The 20,114-nt window shown below is 46.1% G+C and overlaps 1 protein-coding gene across 5 annotated transcripts in view; it reads left to right on the plus strand.

Annotated features, from left to right (window-relative positions):
• The window catches only part of LOC124613013 (titin), a 475,930-nt gene that overhangs the window by 401,617 nt on the left and 54,199 nt on the right, over window positions 1-20,114 (plus strand). For all 5 annotated transcript variants that reach the window (XM_047141586.1, XM_047141596.1, XM_047141570.1 and 2 more), the window contains 2 exons: window positions 2,673-3,079; window positions 13,792-14,050. In XM_047141586.1, the coding sequence (XP_046997542.1) occupies window positions 2,673-3,079; window positions 13,792-14,050 (666 nt within the window). The remainder of the gene's footprint in view (window positions 1-2,672; window positions 3,080-13,791; window positions 14,051-20,114) is intronic.

Here is a 20,114-nt window from a genome sequence, read left to right on the forward strand (position 1 = left end):
TTGTCTTCTTTCCATTTCATTTTCTAGATTGAGACTTTGCATTTCTCTTTTCAGATTTTCTTGCTTCTCTACCACGTTCAAGCTATTGACATTCCACATCCCAACTTCTAGGACGTTATCCTTACGCTGGTTGTTTAATGTTTTTCTCATGATCACCTCTTCCTTGGCAGTCCCCTCCCGGAGATCCGAATGGGATACGATTCCGGAATCTTTAGCCAATGGAGAGATCATCATGACACTTTTTCAATTACAGGCCACATGTCCTTTGGATACACGTTATGTGCCGTTAATGCAATGTTTTCCATTTCCTTCTGCATCCTCATGCCGTTGATAATTGCTGATTCTTCCGCTTTTTGGGCAATATCCCACCCAAAGGGCAAGAGAGTGCCCTGAACCTCTGTCCGCTCCGTCGCCCTCTCTGACAAGGCCGTTAGCAGAATGAGGGTGACCTCTTATACCGGAAGTCTTCGGCTACCAATGCTGATTATTATTCAAAATATAAGCGGTGACGGGGTTAGAACCTGGGGCCGACAACGTTTTGATTACTAATAAAAGACGCTAACTTTTTTCTTTAAGATCATTTGTCTGTTTGTTTAGGATTAGACTATTATAAAATGGAATTTCTTGAAGGAATGTGGAACCTTGAAATGCCCACAACTCCACAATTTGTAGCGAATTAAGATTTAAAATATTACCTGCAGAGGTCTAAATAAAAAAAAAAAATTACAACTGACTCCAGTTAGAGTCGAACGCTCGTCCTTTACGTTCGTAAACCGTCAGCCTACCCACTCAGCCATTTTCTTTATTTTTATTTTTTTCCTATTATTTCGCCTTTTTATAGGTCGTGAACCTGTCTTCTCATGTAACTAAGTGTAATCTCTAAAAATAAAAGAAACAAAAATCAAATCCACCCCTATTTGGCACCGCCACCTTAACTTTACCATTATAAAAGGAAATGAACTATCCCTCTCCAGGCATTGCCCCAGACCCCTAGACCACGGCTGACATTAATAAACTGAAAGTAGGGTAAATTAGATTTCATGGATGTTTTTTACAAGATCCTAGTGCGAGTCATTTACGAGATATCGTATTTTGAAAAGTTTCCGCATAGACACTTATTTGTGCCATTCAATCTGCGTAGATGTTATGTTTCCTTATATTGCGCTTGTGTTTCCTTCAGTGCATTGCGACTTGCTAGCCAGTTAGCGTGTGACAGTCCAAGCAGCAGGTCGCGAGTGAACAATGGGATTTACCAATGCACAAAAGGCCGACGTGCTCGTGGTGTATGGAGAGCGTACACTGAAGCGCCGAAGAAACTGGTATAGGCATGCGTATTCAAATACAGAGGCGTTGCCGACCTGTTAGGCAGAATACGGCGCTGCGGTCGGAAACGCCTATATAAGACAACAAGTGTCTGGCGCATTCGTTAGATCGGTTACTGCTGTTATAATGGCAGGTTATCAAGATTTAAGTGAGTTTGAACATGGTGTGAACATGGTGTTATAGTCGGCACTAGAGTGATGGGAAACAGCATGTCTGAGGTAGCGATGGAGTGGGTATTTTCCCGTACGACCAATTCACGAGTGTACCGTGAATATCAGGAATCTGGTAAAACATCAAATCTCCGACATCGCTGCTGCCGGAAAAAGATCCTGCAACAACGGGACCAACGACGACTGAAGAGAACCGTTCAACATGACAGGACCCTTCCGCAAATCGCTACAGATTTCAATGCAGTGCCATCAACAAGTGTCAGCTTGCAAACCATTCAACGAAACACCATAGACATGGGCTTTCGGAACCGAAGACCCACTCGTGTACCCTTAATGATTCACGACACAAGGCTTCACGTCTCGCCTGGGTCTGTCAACACCGACATTACACTGTTGATGACTTAAAACGTGTTGGCTGGTCGAACGAGTCTCGTTTCAAATTGTATCGAGTGGATGAACGTGTACAGATATGGAGACAACATCATGAATCCATGGACCCTGCATATCAGCAGGGGACTGTACACGCTGGTGGAGGCTCTTTAATGGTGTGGGGCGTGTGCAATTAGAGTGATATGGGATCCCCGATACGTCTAGATACGACTCTGACAGGTGCCACGTACGTAAGCATCCTGTCTGATCGCCTGCATCCATTCATGTCATGTCCACTCTGCATTCCGACATACTTGGCCAATTGCGGCAGGACAAAGCGACACCCCACACATGCAGAATTGCTACAGAGTGGCTCCAGGAACAGTCTTCTGAGTTTAAACACTTCCACTGGCCACCAAACTCCTCAGACTCGAACATTATTGATAATATCTAGGATGTCTTGCAACGTGTTGATGAGACGAGACTTCCACCCCCTCGTACTCTTACGGATTTATGGACAGGCCTGCAGGATTCATGCTGGTGCGGCTCTAGGCGCTACAGTCTGGAGCCGAGCGACCGCTACGGTCGCAGGTTCGAATCTTGCCTCGGGCACGGATGTGTGTGATGTCCTTAGGTTAGTTAGGTTTAAGTAGTTCTAAGTTCTAGGGGACTGATGACCTTAGAAGTTAAGTCCCATAGTGCTCAGAGCCATTTTTTTTTAGTGCTCAGAGCCATTTGAACCATTTTGAACATGATATGTGGTGAATTGCCTGAGTGGGCTGCTGAGGACAGGGAGTGCGGGTGCTGCAGGCGGCGCTGGCTCTGGAGCCGGACTACATCATTCCCGGGGAAGGAGAGGGCGAGCCGGGCCCGCGGCAGCCGCCGGTGGCGCCGCGGAGGCTGCGGCGGCGGGCGGCCGGGTCGTCCCGCGGCACGTCGCTCGCCGACGAGGACGCCACGTCGCGCGGCGCGGAGTCGCTGCCGTCGGAGGCGGAGCACGAGCCGGAGGCGGAGGTGGAAGCCGACCAGGAGGCGGAGGCGGAGGCGGAGGCGGAACCGGGCTACGCGGCCGTGGTGGCGCGGCCGCGCGCGCCCAGCCGCCGCACCAAGCCCAAGTCGCCCCGCAGGCGCTCGCTGCCGGTCACGCCGCGCTTCTTCTCGCTGCCCAGGAGGGCCCTCCGGCCGGCGCCGCCGGTGCGCCCCGTCAGGAATTACAGGTCGGTAGCCGTACCGCTGCTGCCATTGGCCAGCAGCTTTGTCTCTTGGCGCTTCTGCCCACACTACCACGTTCTCTCTCTCTCTCTCTCCCTCTCCCCTTCTTTTTCTACCTGTGGGAAGCCAAGGCGAGTCACTAGTGTATATAACTTTCCGGAAGTTAGGCAAGAATTGCAGTCACCTCTTTGCCTTGATCCGCGACTTTCAGTATGCCGTGTCTGACGACCGAATTTGATTTCTTATGGCTGGTGTTTTCTAAATCCATGCTGGTTGGCACGGAGGAGGTAATTCTGTTCAAAATACTTACATCTGTGCAAAAAGGCGCAAACTAGACTGCTCGGCAAAAGAAGTGTAGCGCCCAGAAGCAAAAAAGAAAACGAAATGAAACTTCAGATTGAGAGAGAGCGTTATATTTTATTACAGTGATTACAAAACTGGGTCAAATCAACTTTTTTTTTGTGCGGGTAGCTGGAGTCCTCCTGTCGAGTAGACCGACCACCTGCTTCATGTCTTTTAAGTTGATATCACTTCGGCGACGTCAGTGTCGTCGAGGATGAAATGATGATGAAGACAACACAACAGCCAGTCTCCGACCGAAGAAAATCCCCGACTTGGCTGGAGCTTGAATCTGGGCGCCTCGCATGGCAGCATGCTACACTGACCACTTTTCTTTATCGCTTTTTGTTCGTTGCATCTGTTCGGGGCGGACGCCCCTTGATACCCGTTCAAGTTCATAGTTGATCGGTTCACTCAGTTTTTTATTACACCGGGCAGCTAACACTCTGACCGAACACGCTGAGCTACCGTGCGACGTACCACTCAGCTACGGAAGCGGATTAATGTCGTGCGTCACACGGGCCTGGAGCAAGTCTTTCATTGGCCGCCATTTCGGCAACATGCGTGTCCATCAGCTTATGGCACCTGCTTTTCCCCGGAAGGTCACCCATCGAAGTACTAGCCGAGCCCAAAGTTAACTTCGGTGATCGGGCGGAAACCGGTGTTCCCAGCGTGAATTTGGTAGTATGAGCTCACTTAAAACATTGCGCCACCTCTGATCTGAATGCATGCACCGATTCGTTTAGGAAGGGCGTCATAAAGCAGTTGTGTCCCCTCCCCATGCAAGCTGGTCTACAACTGATATAACTGATTCTTGGTATCCTGCATACTGGCGCTGGCATTCACCTGACATCCGAGCTGGTTCCGCACATGTTCTATCTAGGACAGATCTGGGAACCTAGCTGGACTGCAACGTCACGCAGTCAGTTTATAGAGGCATGTGCCATGTGTGGACGACCATTGTTCTGTTGAAAAATGGTTCCACAATACAGTCGCGTGAGAGGTAACAAAACAGATTGCAAGCTGTCTTTGACAGACCGTTGTGCCGTCAAGCATCTCTCACTCACAACGAACGTCACCTGAAGTCGTACCTGATGGCTTCCCACGCTATCACCTCTGGAGTAACACCACTGTGTTTCTATAAAACATTCGAAGAAGAGGAGCTCTGCTGAGCTCGGTGTTATACCCGTACACGATAGTCATCCGGGGTAGCGCAGTACTGTAATCGATCTCTCAACACAAACCAAATTCATTCACCAGCAGTCTGTACTTCTTGGTCACGGCACAGCTCCGAACACAGAATTTTGTGTTGTGGTGTTAGCGGCAGGATGCGCATGAGACGGTAGTTCCTTAGCTCGGCTGCTGCTACTCTCCAACCAATAGTATGGGAAGACACAAAATGTTGCAAGGAGTCCATTACTGTTCTCGGATGACAGGTGCAGACGAGTACTAGTTACGATGCGCTTGGCCCACAGCACGACGATCCTCCTTTGCCGTGATCAGATGCGTTCGACTGGAACCTTGACGACGAGCATTGCTGCCCCCATGTTCCCAAGCAGTCCAACATCGGACCACTGCCACTTCTGAATGTTGTATGATTCGACCAGCCGGCCGAATGCAGAACTACAATGAGCTCCCCATCCAAATTCTGTCAAGTGTTGGTAACGCTGTCTCACATGACTACATGGCGTCTCTGTGTCCTTCACACTGATTGTTCAAAATCTGCTGCTGTACCTACCGGGACTGGTTACAATACTAAACATGGGCAATTCTAATGCACCCTGGTGACTGTTCTACCTGTTACAGATAATTGTAACGCTAATCGTTTACATATCTGCCAATGGCGTGTACGTGTACGACGTTACACTGACGTCCGACCATATCTTCTGAGTGCTTCACTTTTTTTGTCAACTGTTTTATATATGTATATATACCTACACACATTACCGACTTGCCCCGGCTCCACACGGGTAGCTCTAATTGTATCTACGGCCAGACGGCTTGCCTGGCGTAGTGGTTATTATTATATTATATATATATAAAAACATTCCTCGGCAAGCAGCTTATTTATTAGTAAAAGCCGTATCATAACGCCTGAGTAGTTCTTATGATTAGCCTACACATACGTACAGAAGAACGCGGCATGTGACGTTAATCTTGTAGGCCTATGCATAGATGTACGGATTCTGGTCAAGCTTTGCTGCTCTCTGGAGTTGTGGCGGTTGTTTACTGCTTTTCCCGCCAGATACCGCCTCCTCTGTAGTTGATCAGCTCGTATTTCCCATCATTATTATGAGACGTCACTCCAAACGTCAGTTAAACACAGAACAGATAATAATAAATATACTGCACACTTATCATTACTGTAATTATAAATTATATATACATATCTTCTTCATGAATCAGAAATATTAGAGAGGCTAACTGTTGATCAGCGCGTTGTGTAAAGATTATTAGCAGTTGACTTTGAACATAAATAAACGTACGTAGGTGAAAAAAATCTGACTACTCAGTCGGCGATCAGTCATTGTAGTCAGTCATATATTCAAGTCTCTAGGAGTTTCTGTTCAGAGTAATTTAAAGTGAACGACCACATAATTTTAGCCGTTGGCAACGAAGGTGGTAGAGCCGATTTTGTAGAATAATCCTAATGAATTGCAATTCAAGCACGCTAGGTCGCTTACAAAATAATCGTTCGACAAACAACTGTTGAATACTTTTTCTTGGCCTGGAACCCTTACTAACCATGGATTAGTGAAAGAAATAGGAAAGATTTCAGGAAAAGCAGCTTGTTATCACGGATAAAGTATTGTGCATCACGGATAACTCTGTCCATTTTTTTCAGCTATTTTAACTCTGAGGGTCACACAGAGAGAAAGCCGCTTCTGTATGAGGAACCTCGGCTATGTGGCACACTAAAATGACACATACAGATTGCTGCAAGTTAAACATGATCAGATAAAGAATTCAGAATGTTGAAAGGGTTGCGGAATGAACAAACAATCACAAGTTATCTGGCACATCTGATAGAACAGAACAATTAACTAGAAAAGTTCTCATACTGAAGATACACATTTTAAAAAATCGTGTCACAATAACAAATCATTAGACATGGAATATGCTTTCCAACAGCTACAACACGTTGTTCACAGTGATGTGCAGTGAAGTGTCTTATCTGAGATGACATACGGAAGGAGCTCTGCTACAGCTCCGTCAGCTTCTCTGTAATCACGGAGGATACAAAGTGTGGGGCATTGGTCCCATTTGCCCCCTTCCTGTTCCATTCATGGGTAATACGCAGGGTGAAAGATGGATGATATTATAATTTGTTATTTTTCTAATTACACTGTCGTGATCACGACCTCAGAGGGTGGCTTGCTGTGTATACAGGTAGACGTAGATGTAATGGTTTGGGGCATAAGTTCGTAGCGTTTTCCCATAAGTCTAATAGATACAACAGATACACATGACAGAAACTTTAGTCATCAACAGTATGTTGTCTTTCACTATTTACAATAGTCTGTGAAAGCAGAGGAAACTTTTCGAATCCGTCACTGTAGAAGTTGTTTTGAGGCGATGATCTCGTCGAGCCGTGTTCGGAGCGCATTTCATCCAGAAAGGAAGTTCCTTCTGTTTGATAGAGGGCTGAAAAAGTGAAAATATGAGAGCGCAAGATCAAGTGAATAAGATGGGTGCGGAATATCTTCCCTACCCAACTCTTGTCTCGTGTTTTTTGTCAGTCTAGCAGAATGCGGGCAGCATTTATTGCAGAGTAGCATCACTTAATGCAGTCTCCCTGGTTGTTGTTCAACGTTTCAGTTGTTGACAACAAATGTCAGCAGTGATGATTAGACTCCGGAGAAGCAATTTCTAGTACACCTCAGGGTCACTGTTCCACCAGATTCAGAACATTATCTTTTGTGGGTGCATCGAGGTCTTTGTACGGGGAGTTGTTGCTTTGTTTGGCTTCAACTATTTCTTTTTTTCCTTACGTTAGCACAAAGACACCGTTTCTCGCTGTCAGTAACGCTACAGGATAGGGATGGTTGGTGTTGTTCACAGGCTACACTACTGGCCATTAAAATTGCAACACCAAGAAGAAATGCAGATGATAAACGAGTATTCATTGGACAAATATATTATACTAGAACCGACATGTGATTACATTTTCACGCAATTTGGTTGCATAGATCCTGAGAAATCAGTACCCAGATCAACCACCTCCTGCCGTAATAACGGCCTTGATACGCCTGGGCATTGAATCAAACAGAGCTTGGATGGCGTGTACAGGTACAGCTGACCATGCAGCTTCAACACGATACCACAGTTCATCAAGAGTAGTGACTGGCGTATTGTGACGAGCCAGTTGCTCGGCCACCATTGACCACACGTTTTCAATTGGTGAGAGATCTGGAGAATATGCTGGCCAGGACAGCAGTCGAACATTTTCTGTATCCACAAAGGCCCGTACAGAACCTGCATCATGCGGTCGTGCATTATCCTGCCGAAATGTAGGGTTTCGCAGGGATCGAATGAAGGGTAGAGCCATAGGTCGTAACCCATCTGAAATGTAAAGTCCACTGTGCAAAGTGCAGTCAATGCGACCAAGAGGTGACCGAGACGTGTCACCAATGGCACCCCACACCATCACGCCGGGAGATACGCCAGTATGGCGATGACGAATACACGCTTCCAACGTGCGTTCACCGCGATGTTGCCAAACACGAATGCGACCATCATGATGCTGTAAACAAAACCTGGATTAATCCGAAAAAATGACGTTTTGCCATTCGTGCACCCAGGTTCGTCGTTGAATACACCATCGCAGGCGCTCTTGTCTGTGATGCAGCGTCAAGGGTAACCGCAGTCATGGTCTCTGAACTGATAGTCCGTGCTGCTGCAAACGTCGTCGAACTGTTCGTGCAGATGGTTCTTGTCTTGCAAACGTCCCCCCATCTGTTGACTCAGGGATCGAGAGGTGGCTGCAAGTGCGAATAAGATGCCTGTCATCTCGACTGCTAGTGATACGAGGCCATTGGTATCCAGCACGGCGTTCCGTATTACCCTCCTGAACCCACCGATTCCATATTCTGCTAACAGTCATTGGATCTCGACCAACGCGAGCAGCAATGTCGCGATACGATAAACCGCAATCGCGATAGGCTACAATCCGACCTTTATCAAAGTCGGAAACGTGATGGTACGCATTTCTCCTCCTTACACGAGGTAACGCCGGTCAACTGCTGTTTGTGTATGAGAAATCGGTTGGAAGACTCCTCATGTCAGCACGTTGTAGGTGTCGCCAACGGCGCCAACCTTGTGTGAATGCTCTGAAAAGCTAATCATTTGTATATCACAGCATCTTCTTCCCGTCGGTTAAATTTCGCGTCTGTAGCACGTCATCTTCGTGGTGTAGCAATTTTAATGGCCAGTACCGTAATTGATGACGAGCAAACTAAGATGCACATTTGGCCACACGTTGATTTTTATGAATTTGGTTTAGGGAGTGCGAACCCATATGTCGGATTTTGCACATTCCCATTGCATGCAAATGTCGCACGATGGTGGTATGATCACAGTTCATCACATTTGCCACTTCTCGAGTACACTGACGTGGATTATTGTGGACCAATGCGTTTAAACGGTCTTCATCAAACCCTGAAGGTTTCCCTGAATGTAGGGAGTCACTAATGTCAAAAAGATCCTCGTTAAAACGAGAAAACCATTTTCTTACCATGCTCTGTCCAATGACGTTGTCATACTCCGTGAAAATATTTCTGGCTGCCTTTGCTGCTGTCACCCCTCTACTGAAGTCAAACAGAAGAATACGTATGTCGGAAGTGTTCCTATTTCTCCACTTGGCACTCCATTTTCTAGCGTCCATAGCAATAGTGAACTACAGATAAAAAATGACAGTCGATAAACAAACCCATAGCAACCGGAATACCACACGCAAAAAAAAAAAACGCTACGAAGTTATGCACCAACATAATAGCATGGTTATCTAGAGGAACCATTGTCGCCAGACATAATGAGCTCTGTTAAGTGCTGATATGCATCCTGCCTGGTTTTTCGCAACTGCTGAAAGTGCGTCGCGGTCGATTCACACGGAATTGTGACTGAAGTGGCCTCTGAGATACTCAGTTGCATGAGACGTGGGAAATTGGAGGCCACAGAAACGCTCTAAACATTTGGTGGTGCTCTTCCATATAATTCAAGACACTTCTTTTTCCAAAATCTCCTATAAAACTGCCGTCATGTCCTATCGAACGTGAGATCTAAGTTGTATTGACAATAACATTGGAAAACAGGACTTCCACATGAATTATTGGTTGTGAAACACACCACGAAACATATGACGAACGCACAATGCTATCGCTACCGGGTCCCTCTGTAAATGGAAATACAGCTTTTGTTCTCAGACGTTTCTCGCAGAACACGCTTAAAACAATTCATTCTGCGAAACAGAAGACATGGCTCGTCGGTGAAGGCTACGCATAATCAATCAGCAGCAGTCTCATGTGGAAACTAGAGATAGAACGTAAGCCTTTTCAGTAGAAGCACCGTCGATAGTGTGAGTGCAGACGCCATACATCTGCTTTAGAGCCCATGTATGAGAGGACAATTAAATAGGAAACTGCTGAACTGGGATTGGATGGCACTTCTTACTGGAGTGTTGTCCCAGCGGAAAGCATTTTTCCGCCACGAACATGATCGACAAGCACACTTGCTTTCTCTTCCCTGGACATAGCTAGATTGTAAAGATGGAGTGATAGACCGATCGCTGAGCTGACAGGATAGAATTTTATTCTAACTGCAACAATTAAGCAAATAACCTCTCTAGCTTTATTTGTAATAATTTTAACAACTTTAGATATGTACATAGATGCCTTCACGTAATACTATGGAAGTAATGGTGCTATCTTGATAAACGCAACAAAAATGCTATGAAGCAGTGACGATTTGACGAGTTAATGTTAATGGAAATACTAAGTTGTACTTTAGAGCCCCTGCTATTGGTACTGGAGTACGTGTCATAACAATCAATATGTAGATGAGTTAAAGAAACTTCTTAGAAGCCGTAAGACACATGATGTATAATGAAGAAATAGTCATATAAAAGGACTAAAACGGTATATTTTCGCGTTTCGTTCGCTGTCGACATGTGCACGATTTCTACGCGTAGCAAAAAGTAATTACTTGCATTGTATGCTGTTCACTTTGGTCCCAAATATATGTCCATATGCCTGCTCAGTTCTTCGCTGTAGGGTGGGTGCTAGAAAGAAAAAACTGTAACACCGACAGTGCAAACACTAATTAATCAATGTTTTTATTATTATAATTACTATGCCGTCCTGTATATTTTAGTTAAAACTTCAATGCGCTACTGGCCACTCTTCCCGTGTTACGATCTTCCTCCTATCTCCCACTTCAGAAGCAGCTGGTAGATTATTCCTCATTGTTGTTATTAGTGGAATATAGAGGCGGGTTCACACACGCAACAAAAGTGCCACCACAGCTGGTGGCATACAACAGTTGCAATGTAGTTGCATGTGTGAACTTAGGAGACGCAACTTTTGTCATGCCACAAAAAGTTCATCTTGGTTGTACTTTATTGTATCACTTTCTTTTCACTAGTTCTCCCTGGCGGCTGTATTTCGAAACACAAGTATTCTGTCGCAATTATCGCGCAGTAATTGCTACTGCACCCCTTTCGCGCGCGTAATATTTGTAAACCAATGACGTAGCCAAAATCTTAAAAGATTTTTGGATGAATAAATACATAAACCTAAAATGTAACCAAAAAAGTAAGCCCTATATTTCTGAGGCGAAGTCTGTATAAATCGTGGATTATACGAAGGAAATAGTGTGATGTGAGCATGTGGCTGCTGTTAAATTAAAAATTATTTATTCTAAACCTCTACATCAACGAAAATGATAAGATTGTAAAATCTTGGAAGAGTGGTTTGTCTGTAGATTATATTTACATGCCAGCTGTTGGTTAGTTTACCATAGAAGACAGCATTTTTCGCCTCCATCTGTTATTTCTTTTATATATGTGTTTGTGGCCCCCGATTTATCCCTGAATGCCTTAACCTGCACTATAACATTGATACCCGCGCATACGATTTCATTTGACGCCATATTAAACGCCGTGCAACTACATAGAATTTGTGGCGTCCTGTGTGAATGACAGCTCACGGTGCCACTACAGAAAGCTGCAAGCTGTGGCGTCACATCAGTGGCGTGTGTGAAACCGGCTGAAAGATGAAATAACTACAATACTCTCACTGTTAACGGTCGGACCTTTTTCTTTATGGTCCAAACTGTTGTTACGTTTATGACCTCCAGCAAGGGCGTATCCAGCGGGGCAGGAGCATAGCTGCGCCCCTCATCCATCTCCTGCTCTACCCCCTAAAATATCTCAAACTGAACTCGCATCCTACCCTGTCAAACAGTGAAATGAAGCAGTTCAGTATGTATTTAAAGAAAGGCAGAACCTGTATTAGATACTGAAGAGTGGCAAGTCTACCCAGAGCCATTTGTCGTGAAATCTCAGAATTACTTCAGCATTCATAATTCATAGGAAAACTAACCATGGGTTGCCGCTCCCTTCTCTCTTTTATTTCATATGCTGGGTACGCTCTCGATCTCTATGGCCCAATTAATGTCTTGTCACTTGCGGCTACAGTGTTGCCACATAGGCTGCCACCTACCTCCCCGTTATAGGTGACCCACAAATACGGCGGGTCACTCGAGAAAAGCTGTTAATGTGTAACGTGGAGCTATGTTGGAAGTAGCCGCCGCGAGGTATGTCGGAATGCGAGATTCTTTGCCGAAAGCTGGTTTTAAGTGACCAATGACTAAACTGCGGCATATGGCGCGTTTTGTAGCCCCGAATTTAAACTAACGGTGCTAAACTAACCACAGCCTCTTGGTATCCGAGAAAACAGCCGTCAACAGTCTGCGGCAGAACTGAAATCGTGATCTGTTTGCTAACATCTACGAGCAAACTCAAGTCGGGAAAAATTCAGTTTCTGCACTAAAAGCAAATAGTAATTTCTCGCTATAATTTATTACCTGAAATTATCCTCATACTGGCTACACGAGCTGCTTCGTTACTGGTCGATTAGCAGTCCTTGTTGGTGTTTGGTTGCAACTTGTAGGCGACACGGGCAGATTCCAAACGAAAAAATAATGATAGGAAGAAAAATAATAGCAAATAAAGAAGTCAATATGATGGCGAAAATGAAACAGGAAAGTATTAGAAATAAAAAGTTACATTTAAAACAGTTAATTAAATAAAAGTAACAATCAGACACTTTTGATTGGCTTTAGAAATTAAAAAAATGTGCTATATTTGAGGAGATTCGAACCTATGACGTATAGATCAACTTTCTATGGTAACCATTGCGTTATGATGATGGTGATGTTTGGTTTGTGAGGAGCTCAACTGCGCGGTTATTAGCGCCCCTACAAACTCCCAGCCTTTGTTCAGTCCAATCTCGCCACTTTGATGAATGATGATGAAATGATGAGGACAACACAAACACCCAGTCATCTCGAGGCAGATGAAAATCCCTGTCCCCCCCGGGGATCGACTCCGGGACGCCGTGCTCAGGAAGCGAGAACGCGACCGCGAGACCACGAGTTGCGTACCTATTTTTTTATGGCACCATACCGTGTTAGGTATTTACGGCTGTCCCCACGATGAATTGCAGCTTTCAGAAATTCGGCTTCAAGCAATGTCGTGCAAAGCTTAGCTGATGTAAGTCCATCTCCGTGACTATGATAACTGTAAGTATGACGCCGAATCACGTCTTCCACAGAAGGACCCGGTAGTGTTTGGTTTAAATGGTTCAAATGGCTCTGAGCACTATGGGATTTAACATCTGAGGTCATCAGTCCCCTGGAACTTAGAACTACTTAAACCTAACTAACCTAAGGACATCACACACATCCATACCCGAGGCAGGATTCGAACCTGCGACCGCAGCGGTCGCGCGGTTCCAGACTGTAGCGCCTAGAACCGCTGAGCCACCCCGGCCGGCAGTGTTTGGTTAGTAGTGTGTATGAAAACTGTGTATTTCTGTTTCATTTGCATCGCTGTGTGTGTGTGTGTGTGTGTGTGTGTGTGATTGATGAAATCCGAAATACTAGTGACAGACCTATGATTTGGGATTCCAACACACAAAGAAAGCAGGACAAGGAATTGGAAGTGAACTGACCAATTGTTGGGGCTGTTTAGCGACGACGAAAGTTTTGTGCGTGACGTTGGGCGCTCTGATTGGAGAGATTACGGCGTAAAGTGTCAACAATCGAGTAAGGACTATAGTGCAGACGAGCCTCCCTGAATGATCTGCGTGGGCGCCCACAGCACGCTGGGACCATCGCGGCCGCCGCGGCGGACCCGCTTGCTGCAGCAGCAGCAGCAGCAGTACGTGGAGATCGACGAGGCGGCGAGCAAGTCGCTGGAGGGCGGCGAGGAGGAGCCAGCGGCGGTCGACGGCGGCGTGGCCGGCGCGAGCAGCGCGCTGCAGGCGGGCGACGTGGTCGAGCGCATGAAGGGGCGCCCGCTGCCGCCGCCGCCCAGGCCGCCCCGCAAGCAGCGCGACGCCCGCGAAGACGCCCAGGAGGTGGGTAGCGCGGCCTAGCGCCGTGTGTACGCAGCCTGTTCAGAGAAAAGTTATGTTTTTTAAAGCTAGGACCGTCTGTATGCACCTGAACAAATATTGCCTTTTTCAGTTGCATACAGGTGGTCTTAAGAAGACAGATTTTATGCAGCTCTCAATCCTACTCTATCCTATCCAAAATTCTTCATTTCCGAATAACTACTGCAACTTACATCCTTCTGAATCTGCTTACTGTATTCATCTCTTGGCCTCCCTCTGCTATCTTTACCTCCCACGCTTCCCTCCAGTACTAAATTGGCGATCCCTTGATGTCTCAGCATGTGTCTGCCAACCGATGCCTTCAAGTTGTGCCACAAATTTCCTTACTCCCAAATTCTATTGAGTACCTCCTCATTAATTACATGATCTACACATCTAATTTTCAGAATTCTTCTGTAGCTTCTGTCCTCTTCTTATCTAATCTGTTTATCACCCATGTTTCACTTCCATACAGGTTACACTCTAGACAAATACCTTCGGGAAAGACTACCTAACACAAATATATATATTTGCCCCCGGGTTGGCACGGCTTTCCGGGCAGGAAGGAGCGCCTGGTCCCCGGCACGAATCCGCCCGGCGGATTTGTCTCAAGGTCTGGTGAACCAGCCAGTCTGTGGATGGTTTTTAGGTGGTTTTCCATCTGCCTCGGCGAATGCGGGCTGGTTCCCCTTATTCTGCCTCAGTTACACTATGTCGGCGATTGCTGCGCAAACAAGTTCTCCACGTACGCATACATCACCATTACTCTACCACGCAAACATAGGGGTTACACTCGTCTGGTGTGAGACATTCCCTGGGGGGTCCATTGGGGGCCAAACCGCACAATAAACCTGGGTTCGGTGTCCAGCGATGGGCGGGTGAAGTGGACTGCGGTAGTCGTCATGGGGTTGTGGACCACTGCGGCGGGGACGGAGCCTCTTCGTTGTTTCGAGGTCCCCGGTTAACATACAGTACAATACAATACAAATATATATTCGATTTTAACAAATTTCTCTTCTTCATAAAGGCTTTTCTCGCTATTGCCAGTCTCAATTTTATACCCTCTCTACTTTGGCTATCATCAGTTACTTTGCTACCCAAATAGCAAAACTCCACCACTTCGCGTGTGTCGTTTCTTAACCTAATTTCCTCAGCATAACCTGTTTTAACTCGACTACTTTTCATTTTCCTCATTTTACTTTTGTTGATGTTCCTCTTAAATCCTCGTTTCAAGACACTGTCCATTTCGTTCAACTCCTCTTCCAAATCCTTTGTTCTCTCTGACTGAATTACAATGTCATCAACAACCTTCAAACTTTTTGTTCCTTATCCCTGAACTTTAATTCCTACTCCAAATTTTTCTTTTGTTCTTTTTATCGCTTGCTCAGTGTACAGATTGAATAACATCGGGGGTAGCTCACAAGCCTGTCTCAGTGTTGCCAGTGCAGGATGTTGGACAAGAACTGACCTCTCGATTAGTCCCATAAATGTTCGGTGGGGTTCATGTTGGGCGATCTGTATGGCCCAAACATTCGCTCGAACTGTCCAAAATGTTCTTCAAACCATTCTGTAACAATTGTTGCCCCGTGACACGACATTGTTGTTTGAGAAGAAGTCAATGAACGGGTGTAAATGGTTCAGTTTGACCAGAGGACCCAGTCCGGTTCATGTAAACAAACCCCACACCATTAAGTACCCACCACAAACTTACACAGCGCCTTGTTGTCAACTTGGGTCCTTAGTTTCATGGGGTCTGGGCCACATTTGAACCTTACCACCAGCTCTTACCAACTGAAATACGGGCTCATCTGACCGGGCCATGGTTTTGCAGTCGTCTAAGGTCCAACCGATATGGTCAGGTGCCCGGGAAAGGCGCTGCAGGCGATTCGTGTTGTTATTAAAGGCACTCGCGTCAGTCGTCTTCTGCCATAGCCCATTAACATCAGATTTTGCCGCACATTTCTAATGGATAAATTCCTTGTATATTATTGAGTTCTGGGGTTATTTCAAGCAACGTTGCTTCTCTGTTAGCACTGACAACTTTACATAAACGCCGCTGCTCTTGGTCGTTAAGCGAAGACTGTCGGCCACTACGTTGTCCCTGGTGAGAGTTGATACTTGAAGTTCGGTATTCTCGGCACTCTCTTGATACCATGGATTTCGGGATATTGATTTTCCTAATGATTTCCGGAATGGAATTTCCCATGCGTCTAGCTCCAGTTACCCCCCTGCGTTCAGAGTCTGTTAATTCCCATCGTGCAGCCATAATCCCGTTGCAAACATTTTCACATGAATCACCTGAATACAAAAGACAGCGCCGCCAATGCACTGCGCTTTTATACCTTGGTTTCGGCAGTTCAAAGACAATGATTTAGAGGTAAGTGACAAAATGCGTCATGGTTGGTGCGATGTACCATGGATTGCTGCGACCCGATCAGATGGTGAATGCTGAACGCTACGAAGCACGATTACTCAATTTGAATGGCGCACGTAAAGACAGTGATGTGCACATCACTATCCATGACTTTAGTCACCTCAGTATACAAGGCAGAAACACGTTGCCCACGACACTGGATGGAGGAGGGTTCAAAGTTTTGACACTGCTGCGCTGTTTCTTTGTAACAACATGAGAACTACACCACAAGAGAAATCATTTTGTTTGTTGGTGTTGGAGTGCAACGTCCACTCTGCCGCTGATTCAGCGAGCAGCCGCCGCCCCTGCACGGGGACATTTATGAGCGGCATGCAAAATTCCTGAAAGTTGGTTGCATATGCTAAGGAAGAGCACTGGTCGGCCACACACGTCTGACGAAAATGTCGAGCTATCCAAGATTCTTTCACGCGTAACCCTCGAAAGTCCACAAGACGGGCAGGCCAGGAACTTCAAATTCCTCAAACAATGGCGTGGCGTGTTCTGAAACGACGCCTGCATATGAAGCCTTACAAGCTGCAGTTACTGCACCAATTGCGGCCCTGCAACTGCAACAAAAGTTACGAATTTTGCATTTCAGTTCTCCAAGATATGGCAGCGGGCACTTTTTCCCAACGACTCGTTTTTTTCGGACGAATCGACGTTTCTTCTACCGGGTAAAGCAAACCACCATGATATAAGAATCTTGAGGGTCACAAAACCTTGACGTCGTCGTCATGAAACAGACTCATACAAGAATATCGAGGGTCACAAAATCTTGGCGTCGTGGTCGAAGATGAAAGAGACTCGCCAAAATTGAATGTTTTTTGTACCCTTTCTTTCCCCAAAGCTTCTGGAACTTTCTTTTTTGCGGGGAATCTGTAACAGGAATGTCATACCTGGACATGGCGCAAAATTGTTCGTTCCCTCAACTTTACGAAGATTCCAACGATTTCATGTTTATGTGTGATGGTGCCCCACATCACGGTGTTCTCTTAACAACACCATGCCACAGCGTTGGATCGGGAGAGGTGGACAACAAAATCTTGTTATTTGTTTTTCGTTTCCCAGCTCACGAGACCTCACACTTTTCGATTTTTTTTCTGGAAACATTATTTGGATCCCACAATTTGATCTCAGTAATTAACTTTGCAATATGGGACCCTAACTGATGATGATTTTGTTGATGAAGCGCAGATAAAAAAAACTATTTACCCAGTAACAAACACTCTATCTGATCATGATGCACAGTTGGTTAGGATAAACAACTTACTGCCATGACTCCAGGACAAATGTTTTTAAGAATAGTTTACAGGAGATAACATTGGATGTAACTTATAATGAACCAAATGCTAACTTAAAATTTGATCTATTCCATGATAAATTCGTATCATTATTTGAAAATAGCTCTCTGCTTAAGCTAATCAGAAAGGACATTGAACAGCCAGGTGAAAAACCATGGATCACTCAAGGGATTAAAGCATCTTGTGAAAGGAAAAGGGCAATGTATCCAGTGACAGAAGAAAGTTTGGATCCTGCAGTACTTACACGCTACAAAAACTACCGAAAATTACTAAGAAAGGTTATTAAAAAATCAAAGAACATGCACATAATTTATAAACCAGTACTTACAACAAGAGACTTCAGGTTATTAGAATGCTATGCAGTCTGCGACAACCAGCCACAGAACAAGACAACATCACTTCTAAACTGAATAGAATGGCTATAAATTATCACTAACAAGTAGCAAATGCATTTAATAATCATTTCTTAAATATGGTATGAAGCATAGGGACAAACAGTTCAAGAGCAAAATCACACCAGTATGTTGAGTATGTAACTCATAAAATTCGATCATATGAATGTATCACCAACTTTTCCTTCTGAATCTGAGAAAATTATACATTCTCTTAAAAATAGGAGCTCATCTTGTTTTGATGGTGTTTCCAGTAGTAGAGCTCTAAATATTCATTCCCCTGTAAAAAACCCACAATTATCCAAAATACACTCCTGGAAATGGAAAAAAGAACACATTGACACCGGTGTGTCAGACCCACCATACTTGCTCCGGACACTGCGAGAGGGCTGTACAAGCAATGATCACACGCACGGCACAGCGGACACACCAGGAACCGCGGTGTTGGCCGTCGAATGGCGCTAGCTGCGCAGCATTTGTGCACCGCCGCCGTCAGTGTCAGCCAGTTTGCCGTGGCATACGGAGCTCCATCGCAGTCTTTAACACTGGTAGCATGCCGCGACAGCGTGGACGTGAACCGTATGTGCAGTTGACGGACTTTGAGCGAGGGCGTATAGTGGGCATGCGGGAGGCCGGGTGGACGTGCCGCCGAATTGCTCAACACGTGGGGCGTGAGGTCTCCACAGTACATCGATGTTGTCGCCAGTGGTCGGCGGAAGGTGCACGTGCCCGTCGACCTGGGACCGGACCGCAGCGACGCACGGATGCACGCCAAGACCGTAGGATCCTACGCAGTGCCGTAGGGGACCGCAGCGCCACTTCCCAGCAAATTAGGGACACTGTTGCTCCTGGGGTATCGGCGAGGACCATTCGCAACCGTCTCCATGAAGCTGGGCTACGGTCCCGCACACCGTTAGGCCGTCTTCCGCTCACGCCCCAACATCGTGCAGCCCGCCTCCAGTGGTGTCGCGACAGGCGTGAATGGAGGGACGAATGGAGACGTGTCGTCTTCAGCGATGAGAGTCGCTTCTGCCTTGGTGCCAACGATGGTCGTATGCGTGTTCGGCGCCGTGCAGGTGAGCGCCACAATCAGGACTGCATACGACCGAGGCACACAGGGCCAACACCCGGCATCATGGTGTGGGGAGCGATCTCCTACACTGGCCGTACACCACTGGTGATCGTCGAGGGGACACTGAATAGTGCACGGTACATCCAAACCGTCATCGAACCCATCGTTCTACCATTCCTATACCGGCAAGGGAACTTGCTGTTCCAACAGGACAATGCACGTCCGCATGTATCCCGTTCCACCCAACGTGCTCTAGAAGGTGTAAGTCAACTACCCTGGCCAGCAAGATCTCCGGATCTGTCCCCCATTGAGCATGTTTGGGACTGGATGAAGCGTCGTCTCACGCGGTCTGCACGTCCAGCACGAACGCTGGTCCAACTGAGGCGCCAGGTGGAAATGGCATGGCAAGCCGTTCCACAGGACTACATCCAGCATCTCTACGATCGTCTCCATGGGAGAATAGCAGCCTGCATTGCTGCGAAAGGTGGATATACACTGTACTAGTGCCGACATTGTGCATGCTCTGTTGCCTGTGTCTATGTGCCTGTGGTTCTGTCAGTGTGATCATGTGATGTATCTGACCCCAGGAATGTGTCAATAAAGTTTCCCCTTCCTGGGACAATGAATTCACGGTGTTCTTATTTCAATTTCCAGGAGTGTATGTAAAGCATCACTAACTCAAGGCATTTTTCCAGAGAGAGTGAAATATATTGTTATTAAATCCCACTTTAGGAAAGTGATAAGGGAGATATCAGTAACTACTAACACATTTCACTGCTGACATCACTCTCCAAATTTTTTGATAAAGTGGTGCATTCTAGAGTAGTATCTCACACTAGCAACAACCGTATCCTTAGCAAATCACAGTTTG

The sequence above is a fragment of the Schistocerca americana genome, chromosome 1 (genome assembly GCF_021461395.2).
Source record: "Schistocerca americana isolate TAMUIC-IGC-003095 chromosome 1, iqSchAmer2.1, whole genome shotgun sequence".
Taxonomy (NCBI): Eukaryota; Metazoa; Arthropoda; class Insecta; order Orthoptera; family Acrididae; genus Schistocerca; species Schistocerca americana.